The 22,755-nt window shown below is 43.3% G+C and overlaps 1 protein-coding gene across 1 annotated transcript in view; it reads left to right on the forward strand.

The window, feature by feature from the left end:
• Positions 1-22,755, forward strand: part of DNAJB2 (DnaJ heat shock protein family (Hsp40) member B2) — an 83,894-nt gene that overhangs the window by 52,706 nt on the left and 8,433 nt on the right. The window contains exons 8-10 of the mRNA XM_082262065.1: positions 328-439; positions 7,143-7,213; positions 18,107-18,334. Of these exons, the coding sequence (XP_082118191.1) occupies positions 328-439; positions 7,143-7,213; positions 18,107-18,334 (411 nt within the window). The remainder of the gene's footprint in view (positions 1-327; positions 440-7,142; positions 7,214-18,106; positions 18,335-22,755) is intronic.

Here is a 22,755-nt window from a genome sequence, read left to right on the forward strand (position 1 = left end):
TTATTTTGGGGGGGGGGGGGTTGCTGACACATAATGCTGATACATGTTGGGGGGGCACAGTTTGGCACTAGATGACCTTGTCCCAGCACTGATTCTCAGTCATATAAGCTTCCCCAATGGCCAAAAACCTTTGTTGGCGAGGACTTTTGCAGTTAGGTGCTATTGCAAGGGAGGGTGATGGGGTAACTATACATGTCTATGGATGGGGGGTAATGGGGGATGTTAAAACCTCACTCTTAGAAGTCTTGTGGACACTTCTGATCCCTAAACTGCGTCATATCTTCCGAGTCCTCTTGTGTTAACAATCACTCGGTTTTCTCTCTGCAGTGTTTTCCTCTTTCTCTTCTTTTGGAAGTGATGGGTTTGGCATGGCCGGGAACGTCCGCTCTGTTTCCACCTCCACTAAATTTGTTAATGGCAAAAGAATAACAACCAAACGGTGAGTATCGTGTGAGCGGGGATGTCTTTTGCATAGGTTGAACCAGGGGTAGGCAACCTTGGCACTCCAGCTGTTGTGGAACTACAAGTCCCATGAGGCATTGCAACTCTTAGAGCCACAGGCATGACTCCCAGAGGCCTAGTCTTGTTGGGATTTGTAGTTTCGCCATGGCTGGAGTGCCAAGGCTGCCTACCTCTGCTGCAGTGGAGCCTTTAATAAGAAAGAGCTCAGTAGTGGCTGATAAAACCTAAGCTAAGCAGGAAACATCTCTATTGTTTTGCAGGAAACTGTTCACATTTTTACTCCCCAGCTGTCATTTTGGAGGGCTGTCTGGAATCTAATCAGCCTTCCAATGTGTGTAAATTGTGAGAGGGTTAAATTCGATCAGCAGCACTGCAGTAGCCAGCCTTGTGGAGCAGAGCCCGAGGCTGTCAATGCTCCACAAGGCAGAGCTGCTGATCAAATTTAAAAGGAGTTGTGAAGTCAGATTTTTTTTCTCTTAATGCATTAAAGCGGAGTTTCACTCAAAAGTGGAACTTCTAACTAGTGGAACTTCTAACTAGTGGAACTACTAATAAGTGGAACTACTACACAGGTGGCACCGCCGCCGCCCGCATTTGCTCTAATACCCACTGCCTCCATGTTCCTGCGGAGGATGTCGCTGCTGTGGCCCAGGGGACAAACCCTTAGCCCTAATCAGTACTACAGTCACCCACATGACTTCAGTACGATTGTGGTCTTACCATTGCAAACTCATAACCGTCATGTATGTTTCTGTAGTTTTGTAAGCGACCGAGTTCGGGTCTGTTTCACCCCGTCTCGTCTAGCACCATGTTCTTCTGACTCATGTTATTGTTCCTTCATTTAATATGTGCTTTCCGACTGTCCGATTATCTGATGTTTTGTACATTTGCTTTAATGAGATTTCAATAAAATGTTTTGAAAAAAAAAAAAAACATAAATAAATAAAATTAATAGGAAAAAAAAAATGTTAAAATGCTCACGCCCAGAAGCCAACAGACACACAAGTCGCACATGTATATGTAAATGGCGTTTGCACCACGTGTGAGGGATCGCCATGAACGTTGGCGCAAGAGCAATTATCACGCTAGACCTCCTCTTTAACTCTAAACCGGTAACCTGTAGACGTTTTTAAAGCGTCACCTATGAAGATTTTCCTTTTCCTTTCCCCCCCTCCGCTGCCACATTAGGTACGTCATAAGTTCGGCCTCCTCCTTCCTCTGCTTCCAGGCCGTTGTCTTCCACTCAAACTTGATTTCCAATGTTTGTATTCTTAACCTCTTCGTGCCAGCGCCTCCTGGCCCTTTAAGAGGTTTAGAATGCCGGGAGGCGGGATGGGGTTTTAAGTTCATGTGACGGCCCTGATTTGCTGTCATGGCGGTCACATGGTCGGAAAACTCCCAATCGCAAGTAGCGATCAGGAGCTTTCAGTTAGCTGCCGGTAACTGTGGTGGGAAAGCGCGCTCTCGACGCAGGTGTATTTACCCTAATTCACGCAAATATGCGGCCGCTCAGCGCAAAGGCCCAGCCGCTGATAGGCCACATATTTGCGTGTGGCCAGCGCCAAGGGTTTAAAGTAGAACTTCACTCTTTCAACCAGTATTGACTATTTTTTTTAATCCCTATGCTGCTAGCATTAGTAAATTATATCCTATTTACCTGTTTAAAACTTTTTTTTTTTTTACACTTCAGTTACTTCCTAATTTCCAGGCCTAGGCAAATGATGTCATACATCCCAGGAGTCCTCGGGAGGGGGGGAGGGACTTTTTCCGCTAAGCACACCCTCTTGCATGCATACCTTAGCTAAGGGCACATGGATTCCAGAAAGTAAATTCTACATGAATCATCTGCCCTTACTCAAGATGGCCAGGGCCAGAATAGCTAGGGAGTATTTTTGAAAATGATTTCTCAGCAAAATTAAGGATGTAGAGATGAATGGATGGATGGGGGAGTTTGCTTTTGATTATTAAAAATTAATTGGTGTTTTTGATTTGTGGCGCTCAGATGCAGTGTAGTTCTGCTTTTAATCCCTTCACGACCGCAATAGATATGTATCTATTGTGGCTTTGAAGTGGTATCCCGAGATATGGCTAAAGCAATCATCCAGACCCTGTTTTTTTTTTTTTTTTCTTTTGGCTGGCGATTCTCTTTCTCATAATAGCGATCTGAGCGGCTGATTAGCTGCTGGATCTCTTTTAAAAGCAGCAGGAGGGGTCGTCCCCCCCCCCCCCGCTCCCGCTTACCGTTCATACCGGCCAGTCCGGGAAACGATCCAATGGTTCACTCGGCTGGTCACAGAGGTGAGGGATCTTCTCTGATAACCTCTATAATCTAGGAAGACCAGAGCGGCGTCATGACATCACTTTCGGTCTAAGGCGGAAGTAAAGAATTTTTTTTTTTTTAAGCAAAAGATCAATGTTTTTTTTTTTCTTTGCTTTCAGAGGTAGAGGAGGGATTTGGGGTCCTATAGACCCCAGATCTCTCCAAAAATAGGACCTGTCATCCCTTATTTCTATTACAAGGAATGTTTAGATTCCTTGTAATAGGAATAAAAGTGATTAAACATAAATAAATAAATAAAATAAATAGGAAAAAAAAAATGTTAAAATGCTCACGCCCAGAAGCGAACAGACACGTAAGTCGCACATGTATATGTAAATGGTGTTTGCACCACGTGTGAGGGATCGCCATGAACGTTAGCACGAGAGCGATTATCACGCTAGACCTCCTCTGTAACTCTAAACCGGTAACCTGTAGACGTTTTTAAAGCGTCACCTATGAAGATTTTTATGTGTTGTAGTTTGGCGCCATTTCAAAAGTGTGCGCAGTTATAAAGTGTGACAAGTTGGATATCTACTTACTTGGTGTAGCATCATCGTTTATATTTTACCAACTAATTTGGGTTGTATATTGTGGGTGTTTTTTTACATTAAAATTCATTAAAGTGTATTTTTGCCAAAGAAATTGTGTTTGAAAAACCACTGCTCAAATACCGATTGCCATTTTATTCTCCAAACTACGGCACTCCAGCTGTTGCATGGGAATTGTAGTTCCTGAAAAACTGGAGGGCCATAGTTTGGAGACCCCTGCTCTAGGGTCTCTGCTTAAAAAAAAAATTATATGTTTGGGGGTTCTAGGTAATTTTTCTAGCAAAAAAATACAGATTTTTAATTGTAAACAAAAGGTGCCTACAAAGACTTGGTCCTTAAAGCGGAGTTACACCCTAAAAACTATCTTTGCACCATCCGCTACTTAGATTAACCTGAAAAAGAATTGGATAATTAAAATTTTTTTTTTTTTTTTTTTTGTTTCACTAGCCCTGACTGTCCCGGGGGTATTTTTATCTTAAATTTTTTTAGCCCGGAACTCCACTTTAAGTGGAAATCTTAGCAGATATTAAAGACGGATTTCTATTCTTTAGTACATTATAATATTTCAGTTTTTTTTTTTTTTTTAATGCAAGAAAGGTAAGTTCTTGACTTCGTAGCAACCTTTTCAGTCTCTGCAGCAGAGCACAGGAAAGCCAGTCAGTTGGGCTGCAGTGCCAGGATCAGGCAGATAGGCGGAGAGGGCAGAGTGATGATGAAATTAGCTTATCACTGCGCTGCTTCTCCTTTCACTGGAAGGGGGAGAGACAAGACCTGTAAGTGTTGGTGAACTGCAGTAGAGAAAAATCTGGTCTTTTGTCCTGCCATACAGGGCTGTGTCAGTTCCCTTATGTGTTTTTAATTTGTAAGCAGAAGGGCAGGGTAGGACCCCTGGAAGAAGCCTGGGAGCTCCTTTAAAAGCCAAGGAAGGAAAAGGGTCAGCAGACCCCGGGAGAAGAGAGCAGGAAGACAGATCAAGCTGCTGTTCTGCTCTCTCCCTTCTGGGGGAGAGCAGGGTATCATGAGGGCAGAAGGGGTGGCTGCCTTGGGCGCAATGGTTTATTGCAGGGATGGGGGCGCCCTGACCCTAACCTTAAGTGAAGAAGGGGGGGGGGGAACTTTTGGCATCTTTGCCCTGGGAACTGGATGACCTTGTCCCCGAACTGCATGAGGGGTCCCCTTTTCAGGATCCTTGGGGAGATGACGCAGTGCTGTTCTATTGCAGAGCTGGAGGTGAGACTGCTGGGACTTGGTTTACCCATTGATTCCCCCCCCCCCCCCATTACGGGAAGGAAGCTATATCTGATAGTAGCTGAAGAGAGTGTAGGCCAATCACTCTATCTGCACTGAAGAGCGAGCCTCTCCTAAACAGGCAGGGATCAACTACCTCCCATATTTACATTGAGCACTGTATTGGGGTCTCGGACACAACTTTGTTATGCTGCCACATGAATTGAAACCGTAAAGAAGTTAAACTGCAACGTAAACTGCAGGTGGTTAAAAAATTTTTTCCCTGCAAGGCAATGTCATAATGTGCTAGTATGCATTGTATACTAGCACATTATTACAGACTTGCATTCGAACGAAGCCCTCCAGTGCCGTGATGTTATGAAATCTTCCCCTGGTCTTCCTTCTGGGTTTGCAGCCTCTGGCTACATGAATGGCCAGGGTGCGATGACGTCATTCCCGCACTTGTGTGCGGGAGCCGCCGTTTATGGCAGGTGCTCTGAAGGTCCAGCACTGTAAGCCAGGCCTTCAGAGCGCATGCGCCGGTGATGTCATCGCCTGCATGCAGTCTGAATATCCCCTAAACTGGGCAGGTTTAGGAGATATTCACAGTACAGCCTTATTATAGGCTTACCTGTAGGTACAAGTTTTGTAACCCTATAAGCAATGAGCCCTATAAGAAATGAGGGCCAGTATGTAGATACCCCCGCAAGTGAGGAGGTTGAGTAAGCACAGTCAAGGAGGGTGAAGGGGGACCGGTCTCCGGCCACCATCCTCCTATTGGACAGTACAGTACAGAGAAGCGAAAGTTTGCCCTGAAGATCGATTAAACGTTTGAGGTGACCCCGCTGCTCACTATGGCCACGCACGAGGCAGTCCAGACTCTTGCTTACACATCTGTGTTTTTAGCTTTTTGCCTATAGTTCAGCTTTAGGATGACCATAAACCTCAGAATCTGACTGCAATTCTCTTTAGATCTCCCAACAACTATGTAGTACAAGGGCCTGTCTATATGATGCAGATTGCAGGGAGTGTTCAGGTAGCCATTCACATCGTTTTGGCAGACAGAACGGAGATCGGCTTTTTCTTTCTTTGTCTTCTCTTTCATTTTTTCCTTACATGTTCTCGCCCCCCCCTTTTTTTTTCCCACTTTTTATTTTTTGATGCATTGTGGTCCTTATAGTTGGACCTTTTTATCCTCGTTTTAAAGTTACTAGCAAGATTTTTCATAGGACAAATTACCTTAAAGCGGTAGTAAGGCCCCCTTTGTGATTGTTACTTACAGGTAAATCTATAATAAAGCTTACCTGTAGGTAAAATGAATATCTCCTGAATGTGCACTGTTTAGGGGATATTCACCCTGGATACAGCTGGTGACCTCACCGGCGCATGCACTCTGAAGGTCCAGCATACCGTGCGGGACCTTTAGAGCTTTATGCCAGAACTGAGGGCTCCCACATGCATGTGCTGGAATGACGTCATCGCGGCTCTGGTCCCTCACAGCGCAGCAGAAAGACCGGGGGAAGATGTCAGCCCTCTCAGCAGTGCCAGCGTGCACTTTAGAAGGGGAGGAGGAGGAAGGAAAGGGAGTAGAAAGGCGCCTCTGTTTGTGCAATAAAGTGGTTTCTGCTACACTCAATGAGTAGACTTGCATGGAAGATGGCATGTGTCCTCACGGCTCAGGGTCTCTTCCTGGTCCACGGCTCGCCCCGTCCTCCAGCTGTCCAGCAGCAAGGAGATGACGCCAAATAGGGGAAAGCCCAATCAGGAGTGGTGAGTCAATGCGAGGCAGCGGTGAAGCGCATACCTCACTGGTGGACCGCACCAAGCGTGCAGTTTACAGTGCTTCGTTCTTAAGTATTTCATAATGTGCTAGTATGTGATGCATACTAGCACATTATGCAATTGTCTTCCAGGTGTTGCCACGGTATACTATCGCTTTTAGAGATCGGATGTTGATATCCTTGTTTTTGTTTGCTTGTTTTTTCTTTTTCCCTATGGCAGGGGTCTTCAAGCTATGGCCCTCCAGTTGTTCAGGAACTACAATTCCCATCATGCCTAGTCATGTCTGGGCATGTCAGAGTTTTACAATGCCTCATGGGATGTGTAGTTCCTCACCAGCTGGAAGGCTGTAGTTTGAGGATCCCTGCCCTATGTTATCTGGTTAGAGATACAGCTCCACTGTTTTTGTACCAGAGGTTTCACTTGGTCGACCACTTTGACCAAGCAAAACCCTTATCTTCCATCTGTTATTGTCACAAATTTTCTTTTTTGAATACTGCCTATGTTGACCGTTCTATTTTGTACTACGTTGTGCTACCCAACAATGTCTTATCCTGTTCAAAGATCTTATTAAAAAAGATTGACAGATATAAGGGAGATCTCAGAGTGTTGCATCAGATTATAACCTTTGTGGCCCTTTTCAGGTAGGAGGAAGCCCAAGCACACTCCGAGTGTTAGGCTGGAATGTCTTGGATATGAGACCAACCAATAAAATGGTTGCCTTCACTTTGTTTGGGTACCTTGTATATTTCTCTTGATAGTCCAAGTCATTGTTATAATAACTCTGTGTCCTTTTCCCTTTACAGGATAGTAGAAAATGGAGTGGAACGAGTGGAGGTGGAAGAGGATGGCCAGCTGAAGTCCATCCGGGTCAATGGTAAGGTTACGGAAATGCACCCTTAAATCCCGTGCTGAAAGTTAGAACAGAAGATGTAACGGCTACAACAGAACGTTCGGCTATAAGTCACTAATAAAAATTGCATGTCCTCACAGTTTGCTTTGTAGTGTAGTCAGTGCTTTTCAGTTTAATAAAAATTCTCTTCTCCCCGCACCTATATAATATACATATATATAATTTTTTATTTTTATTTTTATTTTTTTTTTAATTCCCTTTTTATATGTACCTTAACCATTTGCCGACCGCCCTATACCAGTTTTACTGCTACAGGGTGGCCGCGATGCGCAGGATCACAAATGGCTACATGGTTTGTGAGGTTGAAAAAAGACACCAGTCCATCCAGTTCAACCTATGATGTGTGTGTTGTCAATAGTACATTGTATACCCCTGTATGTTGTGGCCGGGTAGGTGCCCAGCTAATAGATTTTTGAAACTATCGATGCTCCCTGCTGATACCACTGCTTGTGGAAGAGAATTCCACATCCTTACTGCTCTGACGGTAAGGAAACCCTTTGCGCAGTTTAAGGTTAAGCCGCTTCTCTTCTAATTTTAGTGAATGGCCACGTGTCTTATTAACCAGTTCTGGATCGGAAAGATTTGCCACCTGAATGACCAGGCCATTTTTTGCAATTCGGCACTACATTACTTTAACGGACAATTGCACGGTCGTGCGACACTGTACCTTAAAAAAAAAGTTTTTTTTTTTTTTTACACATAGAGCTTTCTTTTGGTGATATTTGATCACCTGTGCAATTTTTATTTATTGTGCTATAAACAAAGAGCAACAAAAAAAAAATTTTTTTTTTTTTTCATTCTTTTAGGCAAATTTGTATTCTGTTATTTTTGGTAAAAAAAAATCCCAATAAACGTAGTTTGGGCAAAAGTTATCAAGTCTACAAACTAGGGGAAAGATTTGTCATATTTTTTTAATTTTTATTTTTTTTACTAGTAATGGCGGTGATCTCTGATTTTTAGCGGGACTGCGACATTGCGGCAGACAGATCGGACCCTTAACTGACATTTTTGACACTTTTGGGGGTGGCCAGTGACATTACTACAGTAATCAGTGCTAAAAATATGCACTGTTATTGTAATAATGACACTGGCAGGGAAGGGGTTAACACCAGGGGCGATCAAAGGGTTAAGTGTGAGCCTAGGGGAGTGTTTACTAACTGTATGGGGGAGGGACTTGTGAAATCAACACAGAGACCTGTGATCCGTAATAGGAGGATCACCGGCGCTCTGTGATTACAACAGCAGACCGTCGGTATCTCTCCACGGAGAGCGATCGTGGGTGACTGGCGGCAATCGCGGCCACCGGCCCAATCGGCTTCCCCGCTGCCTAATGGGGGCGGGCGCGTGCTCGCAGGAGCGTTCCCACAAACCGCTGTACCTGTAGGGCGGATGCGCTCCCGCGAACCGCCCTACAGTTGCAGCGGTTCATGCAGCCGAGCCAGCCTGCCGCAGTATATCTGCTGCGGGCGATCGGCAAGTGGTTAAATTCCCTTTCGCTGAATAGTTTGTTCCTTATGCTCGGGTCTCCAGTACAGTATTTGTACATTGATATCATATCCCCCCCTCAATCGTCTCTTCTCCAGAGAGAATAGGTTCAGTGCTTGTAGTCTTTCCTCATAGCTGATGTCCTCCATTCCCTTTATTAGCTTTGTTGCCCTTCTCTGGACTTTCTCCAGTTCCAGCACATCCTTCCTGAGGACCGGTGCCCAGAACTGGAGAGCATACTCCAGATGTGGTTGGACCAGAGTCTTGTAGAGTGGGAGAATTTTCGTTCAATCTCTGGAGTGAATCCCCTTTTTTAATACATGCCAGTATTCTGTTGGCTTTGCTTGCAGCAGCTTAGCATTGCATGCCATTGCAGAGCCTGTTGTCTACTAGGACCCCTAGGTCCTTTTCCATCTTAGATTCCCCCAAAGGCTCTCCCCCTAGTAAGTAACTTGCATTTGTATTTCTGGCACCCAAATGCATTACTTTACATTTTTCAACATTAAACCTCATTTGCCATGTAGATGCCCACCCCATTATTTTGTTCAGGTCTTCTTGTAAGGTTTTCACAACCTGCATAGAAGTTATTGCCCTACTTAGCTTAGTATCATCCGCAAATACCGAGATTGAGCTGTTTATCCCGACCTTTAGAAGATTGTTTACGAATAAATTAAACAGGATTGGTCCCAGGACAGATCTGTGGGGGACCCCACTTTCCACACCAGACCATTGCGAGTACTCCCTATTTATCACCACGTGATCCTGCATTGTCGGGTATTGGGCGTAAGTGCGCGATGTCCGGAGGCTTGCTTCAGCTTGTACACAGTGGGAGCTGATCAGCAGGTTCCACTAAACCAATGTCCACCGGCACCCGCTGATCATTCAGGACACAGGCAGAACAGCGATCTGCCTATGTAAAAATGACAGATCGCCGTTCTGTCAATAAGGAAGGCATTGATCCTGTGTTCTTGCAGGACAGGGACACAGATTTATGCCTTCCCTTAGTACAAGCACCTCCCCCGCTACAGTAAAACACCAGTTAGGCACACAGTTAACCCTTTGATGGCCCCTGATGTTAACCCTTTCCGAGCCAGTGTCATTAATACAGTCACAGTGCATATTTTTAAAACTGATTACTGTATTAGTGTCACTGTGTCAGACAGTGTCCAATTTGTCTGAGGCAATATCGCAGTCCCGATTATAAATCAACGCCATTACTGGTAAAAATAAATAAAATAGAAATTCCATAAATATATCCCATAGTTTGTAGACGCTATAACTTTTGCGCAAACCAATCAATATACGCTTATTGGGAATTTGTTCCCAAAAATATGTATCAGAATACATATTGGCCTAAATTGATGAAGAAATTCAAATTTTTTTACAATTTTTTTTTTTTTTTTTTTTTTAATGGGATATGTTTTATCGCAGAAAGTAAAAAATATTATTTTTGTTTTCAAAATTGTTTTAGTTTTTTTTGTTTATAGCGCAAAAAAAATAAACACAGAGGTGATTAAATACCACCAGAGAGCTCTATTTCTGGGAAAAGAAAGGACAGAAATGTTATTTGGGTACACTGTTGCACGGCCGCGCAATTGTCTGATAAAGTAGCGCAGTGCCGTATAGCAAAAAGTGGCTCGGTCATGAAGGGGAGTAAATCTTTCGGAGCTGAAGTGGTTAACAACTAATTCAAGAAATGGCTATATTATACATAGTTACATTGGTCTATCTGGGACCAATGTAACTATGTAAGGGCAATACCTGGCCGATCCCTCCAAAAGCTGGAAACCACTGAAGAAGGTTCCGCTATTCCAGTGATCTCCACTTGCTTCCGGGTCTTTTGCCGAGCGGCTGCACTCATACTTACTGAACACAGGAGGTCAGCTGCTCAGGACAGGAAGAGAATGCTTTGTGTTCCCTGATTGGATGAGGCAGAAGATGATATCACACTTTCCACCACCAATTAGAGAACGTTGTGCATTCCTTCAGATAATGCAAAGCATTCTGTGAATGGCACCCGTGCCAAGCGGCCAACCTCCTGTGTTCAAAATGCATCAGACTGGGTACTTGGTTCAGGACCTGGAAGCAAGTGGAGAGCCACATTCCAGGGGCATCGACCAGGTATAGTATATGGGATCCAGGGCCGGATTAAGAGCATCATGGGCTTGGTGCTGAGGATTTTGAAGGGCCTTAAGGGCCATGCCTTGGCATGCACCCAGAGGAGGAAGGGTGCAGCCATGCATGCCTAATTCAACATGGGATGCTGTCTCTGAAGCCCATAAACACATCCATGCATCGGCAACTGTCCCTCCTTGTCCGGCCTTCGTGCTGTGTGGGGAGGTTCTGAGGGAGCTGCCTGGGGAAGCGAGCATAGAAGCCAGACTTCTGTGTTTACAAGTGACAGAAGAGCGGTAACAGTGAATATGGCCAACCCGGGGCCTATATAAAAGGTAGGGGCCTGGAGCTGCAGCTCCAATAGCCCCTACGTTAATCTGGCCCTGATGGGATCCCAGAATATATAGAATGGTAGCCCGGCTCTTGTATGAGTTTCCTGGGGGGATGCTGGTCCTGGCCTTGCTGCCCTGCAGGACTGGGGCATCCTGGTAATCACTAGAGAAATGTAAAAGGGCGCACCAACCTAGAGCATTATCCCAGATTAATTGTATAAAAAAGGGGTATAAAAAAAAAAAAAGAAAATACTCAAAAGCATATGGACAAATAACCACTTAAATGCGCCACTACTATGTGGCTTCAGTCTTGGAACCAGTACTCTACAGGTCCCAGGAGAAATAATACAGGAGCCCCTGCTGGCTGATGCATTTTAAAGGTTTTACCTTCTTCCTCAGAGGAAGTATTTTTAACCACTTAAGCCCCGGAGGATTTGGCTGCTAAACGACCAGAGGGTATTTTGCGATTCGGCACTGCGTGACTTTAACGGACAATTGCGCGGTCGTGCGACGCTGTACCTAAACGAATTTGGCGTCCTTTTTTTCCCACAAACAGAGCTTTCTTTTGGCGGTATTTGATCACCTGTGCGATTTTTTGATCACGCGCTATAAACAAAAAAAGAGCGTAAATTTTGCAAAAATAGCAATATTTTTCCCTTTTTTTTATATGAAATTCCCCCCAAAAAAAATGTAAAAATCAAAATTTTTTAATATTTTCGGCCAATTTGTTTTATGCTACCTATGTTTGGTAAAAAAAATCGCAAAAAGCGTATTTTGATTGGTTTGCGCAAAAGTTATTGCGTTTACTAACAAAGGGAAAGATTTTTGTCATTTTTGTTGTTTTTTTTTTTAACGCGTAATGGCGGCGATCTGCGATTTTTTTTTTTTTTTTTTTTTTTTTTTTTTTTTTTTTTGCGGTACTGCGACATTGCGGCGGAAAGATCGGACCCTTGACTGACATTTTTGACACTTTTGGGGTTACCAGTGACATTTCTACAGTAATCAGTGCTATATATATGCACTGTTACTGTAAAAATACACTGGTAGTGAAGGGGTTAACTTTATTTGAGAGGGAGGGGCTGTGTGTGTCCCTAGGGGCGTGATTCTAACTGTGATTGGCTGTGGCTTCAACTGTATGCAGAGTGATCAATGGATCTACATAGTAGATCCATGTGATCATCTCTCATACAGAGAGGAGAATGACAGGCAGCTTGTTTACACAAGCTGCCTGACTTTCTCCCTCTCCCCCGCCGATCGCAGAGTGGCCGGCGGCGATCGGGTCCGCCGGTCACACGCGCGGGGGGGTCCGTGACCATGCGGGAGCGGGAGCGCGCCTCCGGCGGCGCGCGCTCGCTCCCTAAACCCTCACAGGCGAGCGACGTAGACCTACGTCACTTTGCCTGTGAGGGGCTGACCGCCGCCGTAGATAGTCGTGCGGCGGTCGGCAAGTGGTTAAACCCCCCTTTTTATATACAATAAATATATCTGGGTTAATGCACTAAGCTGGTGTACAGTATATATTTAGTTTTATTGGCCCAAGCTAGATTGATGTAATTATTGGGTTGATTTAGTAAAACTGGAGAGGGCAAAATCTGCAGCTCTGCATGGTAGCCAATCAGCTTCTAACTTCAACTTGTTCAAGTAAGCTTTGACAAAAAAAAAATGGAGGCTGATTGGTTTCTATGCAGAGCTGCACCAGATTTTGCACTCTCCAGTTTTAGTAAATCAACCCCAATTGTATAGTATAGCCATGCCTGGAGTTGTTCTTTAAATCAGGCTGTCTCCTGGCAGGTCACATGATATTTTTGGTTGTTCTTTGGTGGTGGGCGGTTTTTACACCTCCTTGGGGGTGTGACCATGACAACATGAGCTCTCCATTTCTATTCATTCCTTTGGAGAGTTACAAGCTTGTTGCTCCAGAGCAGGGGTCTCCAAACTTTCTAAACAAAGGACCAGTTTACTGTCCTTCTGACTTTAGGAGGGGGGAGAGTGGACTGTGGCCAATTGGAGTAGAAAAGGTATTGACGTTAAGTGGGGAAAAACAATGCCTTATCTTTGGAGTCAGTGGAAGGAAAAGTGCCAGATCATTGGTGTCAGTGGGAGGAATATTACCCCAATCTTTGGTGTCAGTGGGAGGAATATTACCCCAATCTTTGGTGTCAGTGGGAGGAATATTACCCCATCTTTGGTGTCAGTGGGAGGAATTGTACCCCATCTTTGGTGTCAGTGGGAGGAATTGTACCCCATCTTTGGTGTCAGTGGGAGGAATTGTACCCCATCTTTGGTGTCAGTGGGAGGAATATTACCCCATCTTTGGTGTCAGTGGGAGGAATAGTGCCCCATCTTTGGTGTCAGTGGGAGGAATAGTGCCCCATCTTTGGTGTCAGTGGGAGGAATAGTGCCCCATCTTTGGTGTCAGTGGGAGGAATAGTGCCCCATCTTTGGTGTCAGTGGGAGGAATAGTGCCCCATCTTTGGTGTCAGTGGGAGGAATAGTGCCCCATCTTTGGTGTCAGTGGGAGGAATAGTGCCCCATCATTGGTGTCAGTGGGAGGAATAGTGCCCCATCATTGGTGTCAGTGGGAGGAATAGTACCCCATCTTTGGTGTCATGGGGGGGGGGGAATAGTGTCCCATCTTTGGTGTCAGTGAGAGGAATCGTACCCCATTGTTGAAGTCATTGGGAGGAATTGTGCTCTATCATTGATGTCATTGAGGCCCATTGTTGGTGTCATTGGTAGGAATTTAGCCTCTTCAATGGTGTCAGTGGGGGCAATTATGCCCCATTGTTGGTACCAGTGGATGAAATATTGCCCCAAGGGCCAGATAAAAGCAAGCAAAGGGCTGTATATACCCCCTGGGCTGCAGTTTGGAGATCACTGCTCCAGAGGAATGAATGGGAGCACATGTGCCAACCTGGCATAGAACATTTAGATAAGTTGCTCTGTGGCCTGCTTGACAATATTTTGCTGGATCTGGCAAAGGTGAGTATAATAAGGATGAGGTTGGGAGAAATATCAATATAGTCAGTTGTCTACGTAGGCAGAGACATAAGGCTCCTCTTGCTTTATGTACAGAATCATGGAATCTAGCAGCCCTATGTGACTTGTCACAAAACAGTTGAGACGTTTCAGCTGTAGAACATACATTGCTACTGACCTGTCAAAATGAGGCTGTCCTAGAAATAAGAGGAACTGGTAGAAGGTAGAATGCATATCATGAAAGAAACACAAGTTTTAGGTGAGACCTAAAAGAAGACTGAGAAGTGAATGAGCGGGATTGGATTAATTTAGTCTTCTCAGATGCCAAAGAATTGGTAAGCTAAGCAGACTTCTGGACTGTTTTTGTTTTAAGAAATCTATGGTTGGACACTGTACCTCTGTCTTACTAGTATTGGGTAATATTCCAAATGGAGTAAAAAAAAAAAAAAAAAGTTTAAAGGGTGTTATAAAGCTTGAACATTCTACACCTTGATTAACAGTTCCACCTTTTTCCATAGTTACAAAGTCGGGTTCAGAAAAGATACAAGTCCATCAAGTTCAACCAAACATGTTGGAGCTAGATAGGAATTGACTGACTGGGCTATGTGTCAGGAGACTATCAACTGACCCAGCCAGGTCTACAGTAGTTGATCAAAGTGCACCTGGCCTTGTTAGGCTCCATGTACACGGGACGCTGGAAATGGCCGTTTAGGAGCAGTTGGGCGTTTTTTTCAGAAGCCCCTGAACCCATCTACATTTTATCTTATCTGTCCATGTACACCAGGTCGTTTACAGTCATTTGCAGGCAGTTGCGTTCAGGGACTTTTTTTAGAACGCAATTATTTGCGTTCGAACGTGTGTTTCCCAGCGTTTCAAACGCACAAACGCGTCCGAACGCGTCCAAACGCAATGACCCGCGTTTAGCGTTCGTGTTTTTCCATTTTAAAGGGGAATAATTTTTTTGACCTCTAGGAACGCTTCTAAACGCAAACGCCGCTAAACGCCCGCTAAACGCGGGTACAAACGCGACCGAACGGACGTTTCAAACGTCCTAAAAATTCCAGCATTCAAAGGGACTTTAACAACGTCCCGTGTACATGGAGCCTAAAAAAGCTCAGGAGCTTCCAAAGAGGTCCTATAAAGGCATTAGATGTGGTTACCTCTTGACCCACTTTTGGTGGATAAACTGCATCTAAATTTTAGGGCACAAAAAAAGAACAGTGCCGTTATTTTCCCCTTTGACATATTTGAACGCCTTGTGTTTGTGAAAGCTCAAAAGGTCAGTGGAAAGAATGCTTCTTAACTTTGTGGTGATTGGGAAGAATTTCCCCATTACAGATGGCTAGAAATATCATTGATGCCAGTGGTTACCCATCATTGTTGCTCAAGGAATCCTTAGCAACCTCTGGAGGAACCTTAGAGTTTCATTGAACCCTGGTTTAGTTTTTGTGGCACAGGCTAAAATGGCCAAGAGAATTCCAAGACATGAATATTAATACTAATGCATTGCTGTGCCACTTAACGTGTATGACTGTAATAGAGATGCCAGACAAAACAGCTGGCACAGTTGGTGCTTCTCCCAATAAATGTGTAAAAGCCCACAGAAGTTATGAGGAGACCCGGGGAATCTTGGTGAGCAATGTAAGCGGAAAAGAAGCATGCTACTAGGCATTGAAGTCTCCTTTTTGTCTAACATTATTTTGGCAGAGTCAGGCGTTCCCAAGGCCTTCTACGATCTGAATGTTTTGGTTTTTGCTATTTTAGCTTTTTCCGCAGACACCGATCACTGGCAGTGAGAGAGGTTATTCATGACTGTGGTCACTGGTTGTGGTGAAGTCAACAGAGTTGTATAAAGTACTCGAAACCCATACTTGAGTAAAAGTACAAGTGCTCGATCAAAAAGTGACTTGAGTAGAAGTACTAAAGTATTCAACATTTTTTGTAATTAAGTATTGCAAGTAGTTTTTTTTTTTTTTTTTAATTTTTCTACTCAAGTACTGAAAGTAAAAGTACCAGTAGTTTTGAAAAAAAAATTGCTACTCAAGTACTGAAAGTAAAAGTACAAGTACTGTGTTATGTAGTTATTAAAGAAAGAAGTCAAAAGTTTGAACATCATATTGTTTATTATTTCAAATGCAGCTTTTATTTATACATACAGTAGTATTTTCGTATGCGCTGATAATACACATGTTTTGAGCTTCATGAAACCTGCCATCTACTGTTCTGTCAGTGGTAATTTTTTATAATAGTAACGAGTAACTATGCAGCACAAAAAAAAATATCGGAGTAGAAGTATTGAAATCATCGAAAAAATGTAGTGAAGTAAAAGTGGAAGTAGGAGAAAAAAATTCTACTCTAGGAAAGTCCAGATACCGCCTTTCGGTACTTAAGTACAGTAGTGAAGTAGTTCTACTTAGTTACTATACATCTCTGGAAATCAAAGCTTCCCTACATTTAATAATTGATTAGTTTTGAGTGAAATTCTCAAAACTGATCATCTTCTTTCAGAGTGAAGGGTTCAGATTGTAACTCCTAAAAAAAAAAAATAACTGGGTGTGATTCTTCTCTCGTGGTACGGCGTTCTTTACCTAAAATGGAACTCAGAGTAAAACGTTAAAGTTTTGGTTTGCGTGTGTGAGGGTTAGCCTTTATTTGCTCATGGTCTCTCCATTGAGAAGATATGTCTCGCTTTCTGTCCTGGTGACCACAAGGGGAATACTCATAACATATTAGACATTTGCGATTCATTTTGTTACAAATCAAAATTTTCGTTATTCGGAGATTCGGATGTATCTGAATTTCCGTAGTAAAGAATTTCAACTTTTTAGAAATTATAATGAATTGAATTTTCTGAATTCCAATTCAAAAATTAATTTGAAATGTAAAAATATTGAAACAAACACAGTATAATTGAAGTAACACAATAAACACAGTGAACTAAACTGATTCCTACTTAGGCTAGGAAAAGAATTAAATATAATGTAATGGAAAAGAACATAAAATAATAAAACCGAATAGAATGGAAAAGAGTAGAAAATAAAATAATAGAATACAATGAAATATAGAGTAGAAAATAAAAGAATAGAGTTGAAAAAACATTTTTTTATTCTATTTTTATTCCTTTACTTTCTATTCTATTCCGTTTTACTTTACTTTTTTTCTATTCTATGCTATTCTATTTGCTATGCTATCCTATTCTGTTTTATTCTATTCTTGTATTTTATGTTCTGTTCTGCTCTATCCTATTCTATAAAGCAGCCAAAGTAGGAATCATCCTCTTATTTCACTTTTATACCTTACTGTATTTATCGCAATATGTTTCCATTTCAAATTCATTTTCAAATTAGTATTCAAATTTGATGCAAAAAAACTGAATATACAAAACCAATTCCAAAATTGAATCATTCTAACATACCGAATATGAAGAAACAAAATTATTAACTTAACTAACGAATCCGAAATAAACTGAAACAAATTTTTGCCATCATGTAGATTAGTAGTCCATAATGAGAAGATTTCCCTTGCTTTTTCTGTGGTCATGGTAACCAGAAGCGAGGGGCAGTCTACTCAATAGGACCAAAAAATGGGGTCTGATCTCTTTGCACTCTGTCTCGCATAAAATAAAACTTTTGATTGGAACTTCATCTTAAGAATAAGAGAATGCCTAAGCCACTTAGAGCAATCCCGGAGGTATATGTCCTGGTAGACACCTGTGGCACCTCCCTAAGCTCGGGACAATGGTAGCTGCCTGAAAGAATGCATTCAAATCAAACCCGAGATTGGCGGGTCAGAGTGTGCCTACTGTGCTCATGGACATTCAATTGCATTTTGATTGTTGTCACAGATCAGACAATGAACTTCAAACAACTGTTGGTAGTCTTGGCTTGTAAAAGTTTGAATCAATTAGTTTGCATTGAATCCTGATGCCACTATTTTTGTTTTGCAGGGGTAGAAGATGAACTTGCCTTGGCCTTAGAGATGAGCAAACGGGATCACCAGACAAATATGCAAACCCCCGACAACCATGTCAGGGGGTCACCAAGCAACCTCCAGCGATCTCAGAGCGCCGCCCCTGCTTACATGGTACTGGACAGCGATGACGAAGATGAGGATCTGCAACTGGCCATGGCCTACAGCCTCTCCGAGATGGAGGCCGCCGGGCAGCACCGAGCAGGTGTGAGAATTACACAGAGAGCAGGGAAAGGGCAGGCACAGGCGCAGGAGGCGTTGAGGCAGCTGAAGGCGCAGGGCCAGGCAGCACATTTGCTGAGACACCATCAGTTGAGTGCAGATCAACTAAGGCAGCAGCAAGCGGCAGCAAACCGACTAAGGTACAATCAGGTTTCTGTAGGTCAGCTAAGGCACCAGCAGGGGGCAGCAGACCAACAGAGGCATCATCAGATGACTGCAGGTCAACTAAGGCACCAGCAGGTGACAGCAGACCAACTGAGACATCATCAGGTGACAGCAGACCAACTGAGACATCATCAGGTGACCATAGATCAGCTAAGGCACCAGCTGGGGGGAGCAGACCAACTGAGACATCATCAGGTGACCATAGATCAGCTAAGACACAAGCTGGGGGCAGCAGACCGACTAAGGCATAATCAGGTTATTACAGATCAGCTAAAGCACCAGCAGGTGACGGCAGAACAGCTGAATCCTCAGTCACAGCAGATGAAGGACTTTCAGAGCCCAAACAAGGATGCAATAAAGCATCAGCCAAGGCCGAATGAAGATCTTCCAGAAGGCAAAGTTAGTGGGGAGCTGAATAGCCCAAAGAAAGTCCAGAAAAAGAGAAAAAATAGATGTTACATCTGTTAGTGGCAGCCAAGATTTTCCCTCATCACCTTAATACCAACTTCTTGTTGTTGGCAAAAAAAAAAAAAAAGATGGATTGTTTTTGCTGAAGAGGTCTCAGAGATCTGTTGTCGTCCAGAGCCCCGGCGTATGTTTGCGTCCGTCTCAGTGCATCGCTGTGCCTCCTGCTCCCACAGCAACTAAATGGTTTAAAGCAGCCCGGCGCTGACCTATGAAACTGATGAGCTGGCATTTTCTAAAGCCACTTAAGAGACGAGCATTGTGTCTGACCTTTTGGCTGCTCTGTTTAGTGGCTTAACACTGCCTCTTCTATCTGGATCTCTGCTGAACACTGATTGGACTAACCCACTGGAAGCCTCTCTCCAGCTGTCTGCATGTAGCGGTCTGTCTTCCTTCTTTGCTGGGCTCTGTCCTCTTTTCCTCTGTTCGTCAGGGACGGGTTTCCTGCTAAACCGCCAAGCCACTTGGACTTTTATTATAAACACTTAAATGCCTTGAAAATCTCATTACCCGGGATGCTGGAGCCATTTGTGATGTCGTTTTGTGACATCCTAGCGGCCTTGTAGTTTTGTGCCAAAAAGTCCTTATTTACTCAAGTTCTTCCCTGAATTTATTTTGGGCTCATGTATAAATTCATTCAGAAATTAAGAGGTGCTTAAAAAGTTAAAAATCCAGACAGATATAAAAGACACCAATTAGGGCTCTGGGTTCATTATATGTATATCTGCCTGCTCTGCAGAATTAATCTCTGTACATTGTTCAGTGGAGGCTGCAGATAGGCTCAGTATAGACAGAGCAGAATGGACAATTGGAGCAACCCTTCAAATTAAATTTTATACTTGATTATTTGTTCCCAGAAATATCAAATGGTGGATGTGCTATAAATTTAGATCTGTCCTTTAAAGTGGAACCTTAGTCAGAAAATGGAAGTCCTGATAGATCACTTGAGGCTGGCCTCTTTTGCAGGTATAGCTAAAACATTAAAAATAGGTGTCCATACTGTTTAAAATACAACAATGCACTGTCTTACCCTGCTCTGCGCATGCTCAGTTGCTCTCTATTCTCCTCACTGTGGGGAACATCAGAGCCACTAGATGACAATCAGCTGACGCTTTAAGATTTTCTGTTGCTGAAAGGGGAAGAAAGCAACAGGAATGACAGACTGTAATAAGGGAACCCAGATAAGGGAGGGAGAAAAGAAAAGCAGGAGAGGTGACGAGACATACTCTGCGCCCAGGGAGACACAAAACAATTTCATTTACAAAAATAGTGTCTTATATTATCTCCCTGATTTCTCTCTCCCTTCTCCCTGAAGGCAGCCTGTGAACTTCAGCACTGTAAAGCTTCTGTCAGCCTTCCTATCTAGCTGAGCCAAGGCATACAAACAAGGCTGGGAATGTACATGTTTTAATTGAAGAAATTGACATGTAGTTTTTGATACCAAGGAGAGGTGGGAATTTCCAGTAAGGAAGTGACTGCTCTGGGCTTCAGCAAAACGGCAGCCTTCAGCAAGAATAAACCGGAGCAATGCTGGAGGAAATTTACAGCACACACTCATTTTGGCAGCATAATTATTAACGTGGAATGTATGTTCTTTTGTTAAAAGAGCATTCATTTGTATTAAGCTGTTATGTGTAAAGTTCCAGTTTAAGATACATAAAGATGTATCTTACATTTTGGATAATTCTCCTCCATTTCTGATATTTTGGCATTGGATCAATTTTATACATGAGCCCCGGTTTATTACAATGCCTTTTTTTTTTTTTTTTTTTTTAAGGGATGTCCACACAGCTGCCTAATGCTTCTCAATCTATTCTACTATTTACATACTATTCATCCTTTCTCTGTCTTCAGGATTAGCAAATTAAGGGTGTAAAGAATAAGGTGTCTGTTAAACCAGAAATGTTGCAAGTTATAGCTGAACTCTAGGCAAATCTAGAAAAACAAATGAAGATATGTATTTATTAAAAGTAATTAAATAATTTTTTTTTATTTCAGATCTAAGCCAAATTCAGATACATCTAGTACAGTGATGGGGAACCTTGGCACCCCAGATGTTTTGGAACTATATTCCCATGATGCTAATGCACTCTGCAGTGTAGTTGAGCATCATGGGAAATGTAGTTCCAAAACATCTCGGGTGCCAAGGTTCGCCATCACTGTACTAGATGTATCTGAATTATACTTGGTAGCAGTCGGCTGTAATCCTTTGTATGATAGAACAAAGCATTACAAAGGAGGGTAGAGGGGAGGAGAGGAACTAGGGGTCAGTCGGCTGTGCTGCATGCATATGTCCTGACTGGGAGCACGCTAGCAAAAGGAGAGAGCAGAGGGATGAGCACATCAGAACATTGCTGTTCCTTCACTGTCCAATCACAGGCGTGGGGAGATGACCACATGCTGTAGTAGATAAAGTTGTTTTATATGTGTCCTAGCATTGAGTTTGCCTTGATCTGTGTAGATCAACGCTGCTCTGTGCAGGTGGTGTTAATGAGCCCTTATAAATATCTTGGCCGTTTCTCTGCAGAAAATGTATCGTCTGGTTTGGTTGAGGTGATTACTTTACTTTAAAAGTTCTTACACCCCCGTTCACATCTGCGCAATTTGAAATGCAATTTGACAGGTCAAATCGCATGTCAGTTTGGAGCCTATTGCAGGCAATGACACCATCCCAGTCGGTGCGACGCCGACTTTGCAGCACCGCAAAAAAGTTTCTGCACTACTTTTGGCGACTTTGGGGACGACTTCAATAGACAACTGTGCATGAACCCACACAGATGTCTATCAAGTTGCCCCCGAAGTCGGACTGAAATGCGGCTTTGAAATCGTGGGAGTTCAGATAAAGTCGCACGATTTCAAAGCTGCGTTCAATGTGATCGAGTGCTCAGTCACATTTGAAGAAGTAGAGTTTTGTGGGGCTTAAAGCAGAATTGCAATATAAAATAAAACAAAACAACGAATAGCCCATTAACATACAAATAAAAAATGCAGCTTTTTCCACAATACTCACCTTTAAAGGGAAACTCCACTTTCGTGTGAAAAAAAATTAAACACATATAAAGCATATACACAAGTCATATTGTAAATTAATGTTCTTAAAAATGACCTTTCCTTTTCAATCTGCAGAGCTGTAACTCTGTAAAATGCAATGTGATATGGAAACCCTGGAGTTGTTCTGTACACAGAATGTATACAGAATGCCCACCGGAAACATAGTTTCCTGATTGTGTGATTGGCTCACCGGTTTTCCCAGAAGTCTGCCTAAGATACAAGTCAGATTTCACTTTCATTCGACGGAAACAGCGCTCCATAAATCATAACTACTGGGTTATATTGCCTCCTCCAGGAGTAGGACTAGGTAGAACAAAAACTACCTGGCTACACCCATGGGTCGTCCTCAGCTGGTATATAACCCCCCTCTCTGCTCTAGGTAATCTGTCTAGTCAGGAGTAAGGACCTAGGCTCCCGGCTGGGATTTCTGGTCCTAGCAATTTTTTTCTCCTTCCTAAACATCTTTTGTTTTTTCTCTCAAGAGATCTACAATCAACTGCCGGGCTGGGCGTTGGGCTGGATAATCTAGATCCAGTGGTCCCCCCCAGCCCAGCCAGCTAGCACATACAGACCGCAGCTACGTGCTAGGTCCACCACAACATAGCCTCATGGACAGAGGCGTGCCCGCGAATTATACATCTTGCAGGGTCGCATAAGACTAGGCTTGGGTCTGAGTCACAGCGGTCCATTGGCCGACCGCTCCCCTGCTTCGGTGGTGAGGAT

Source organism: Pelophylax lessonae, assembly GCF_965119305.1.
Source record: "Pelophylax lessonae genome assembly, chromosome: 6".
In the NCBI taxonomy this organism is placed as follows: Eukaryota; Metazoa; Chordata; class Amphibia; order Anura; family Ranidae; genus Pelophylax; species Pelophylax lessonae.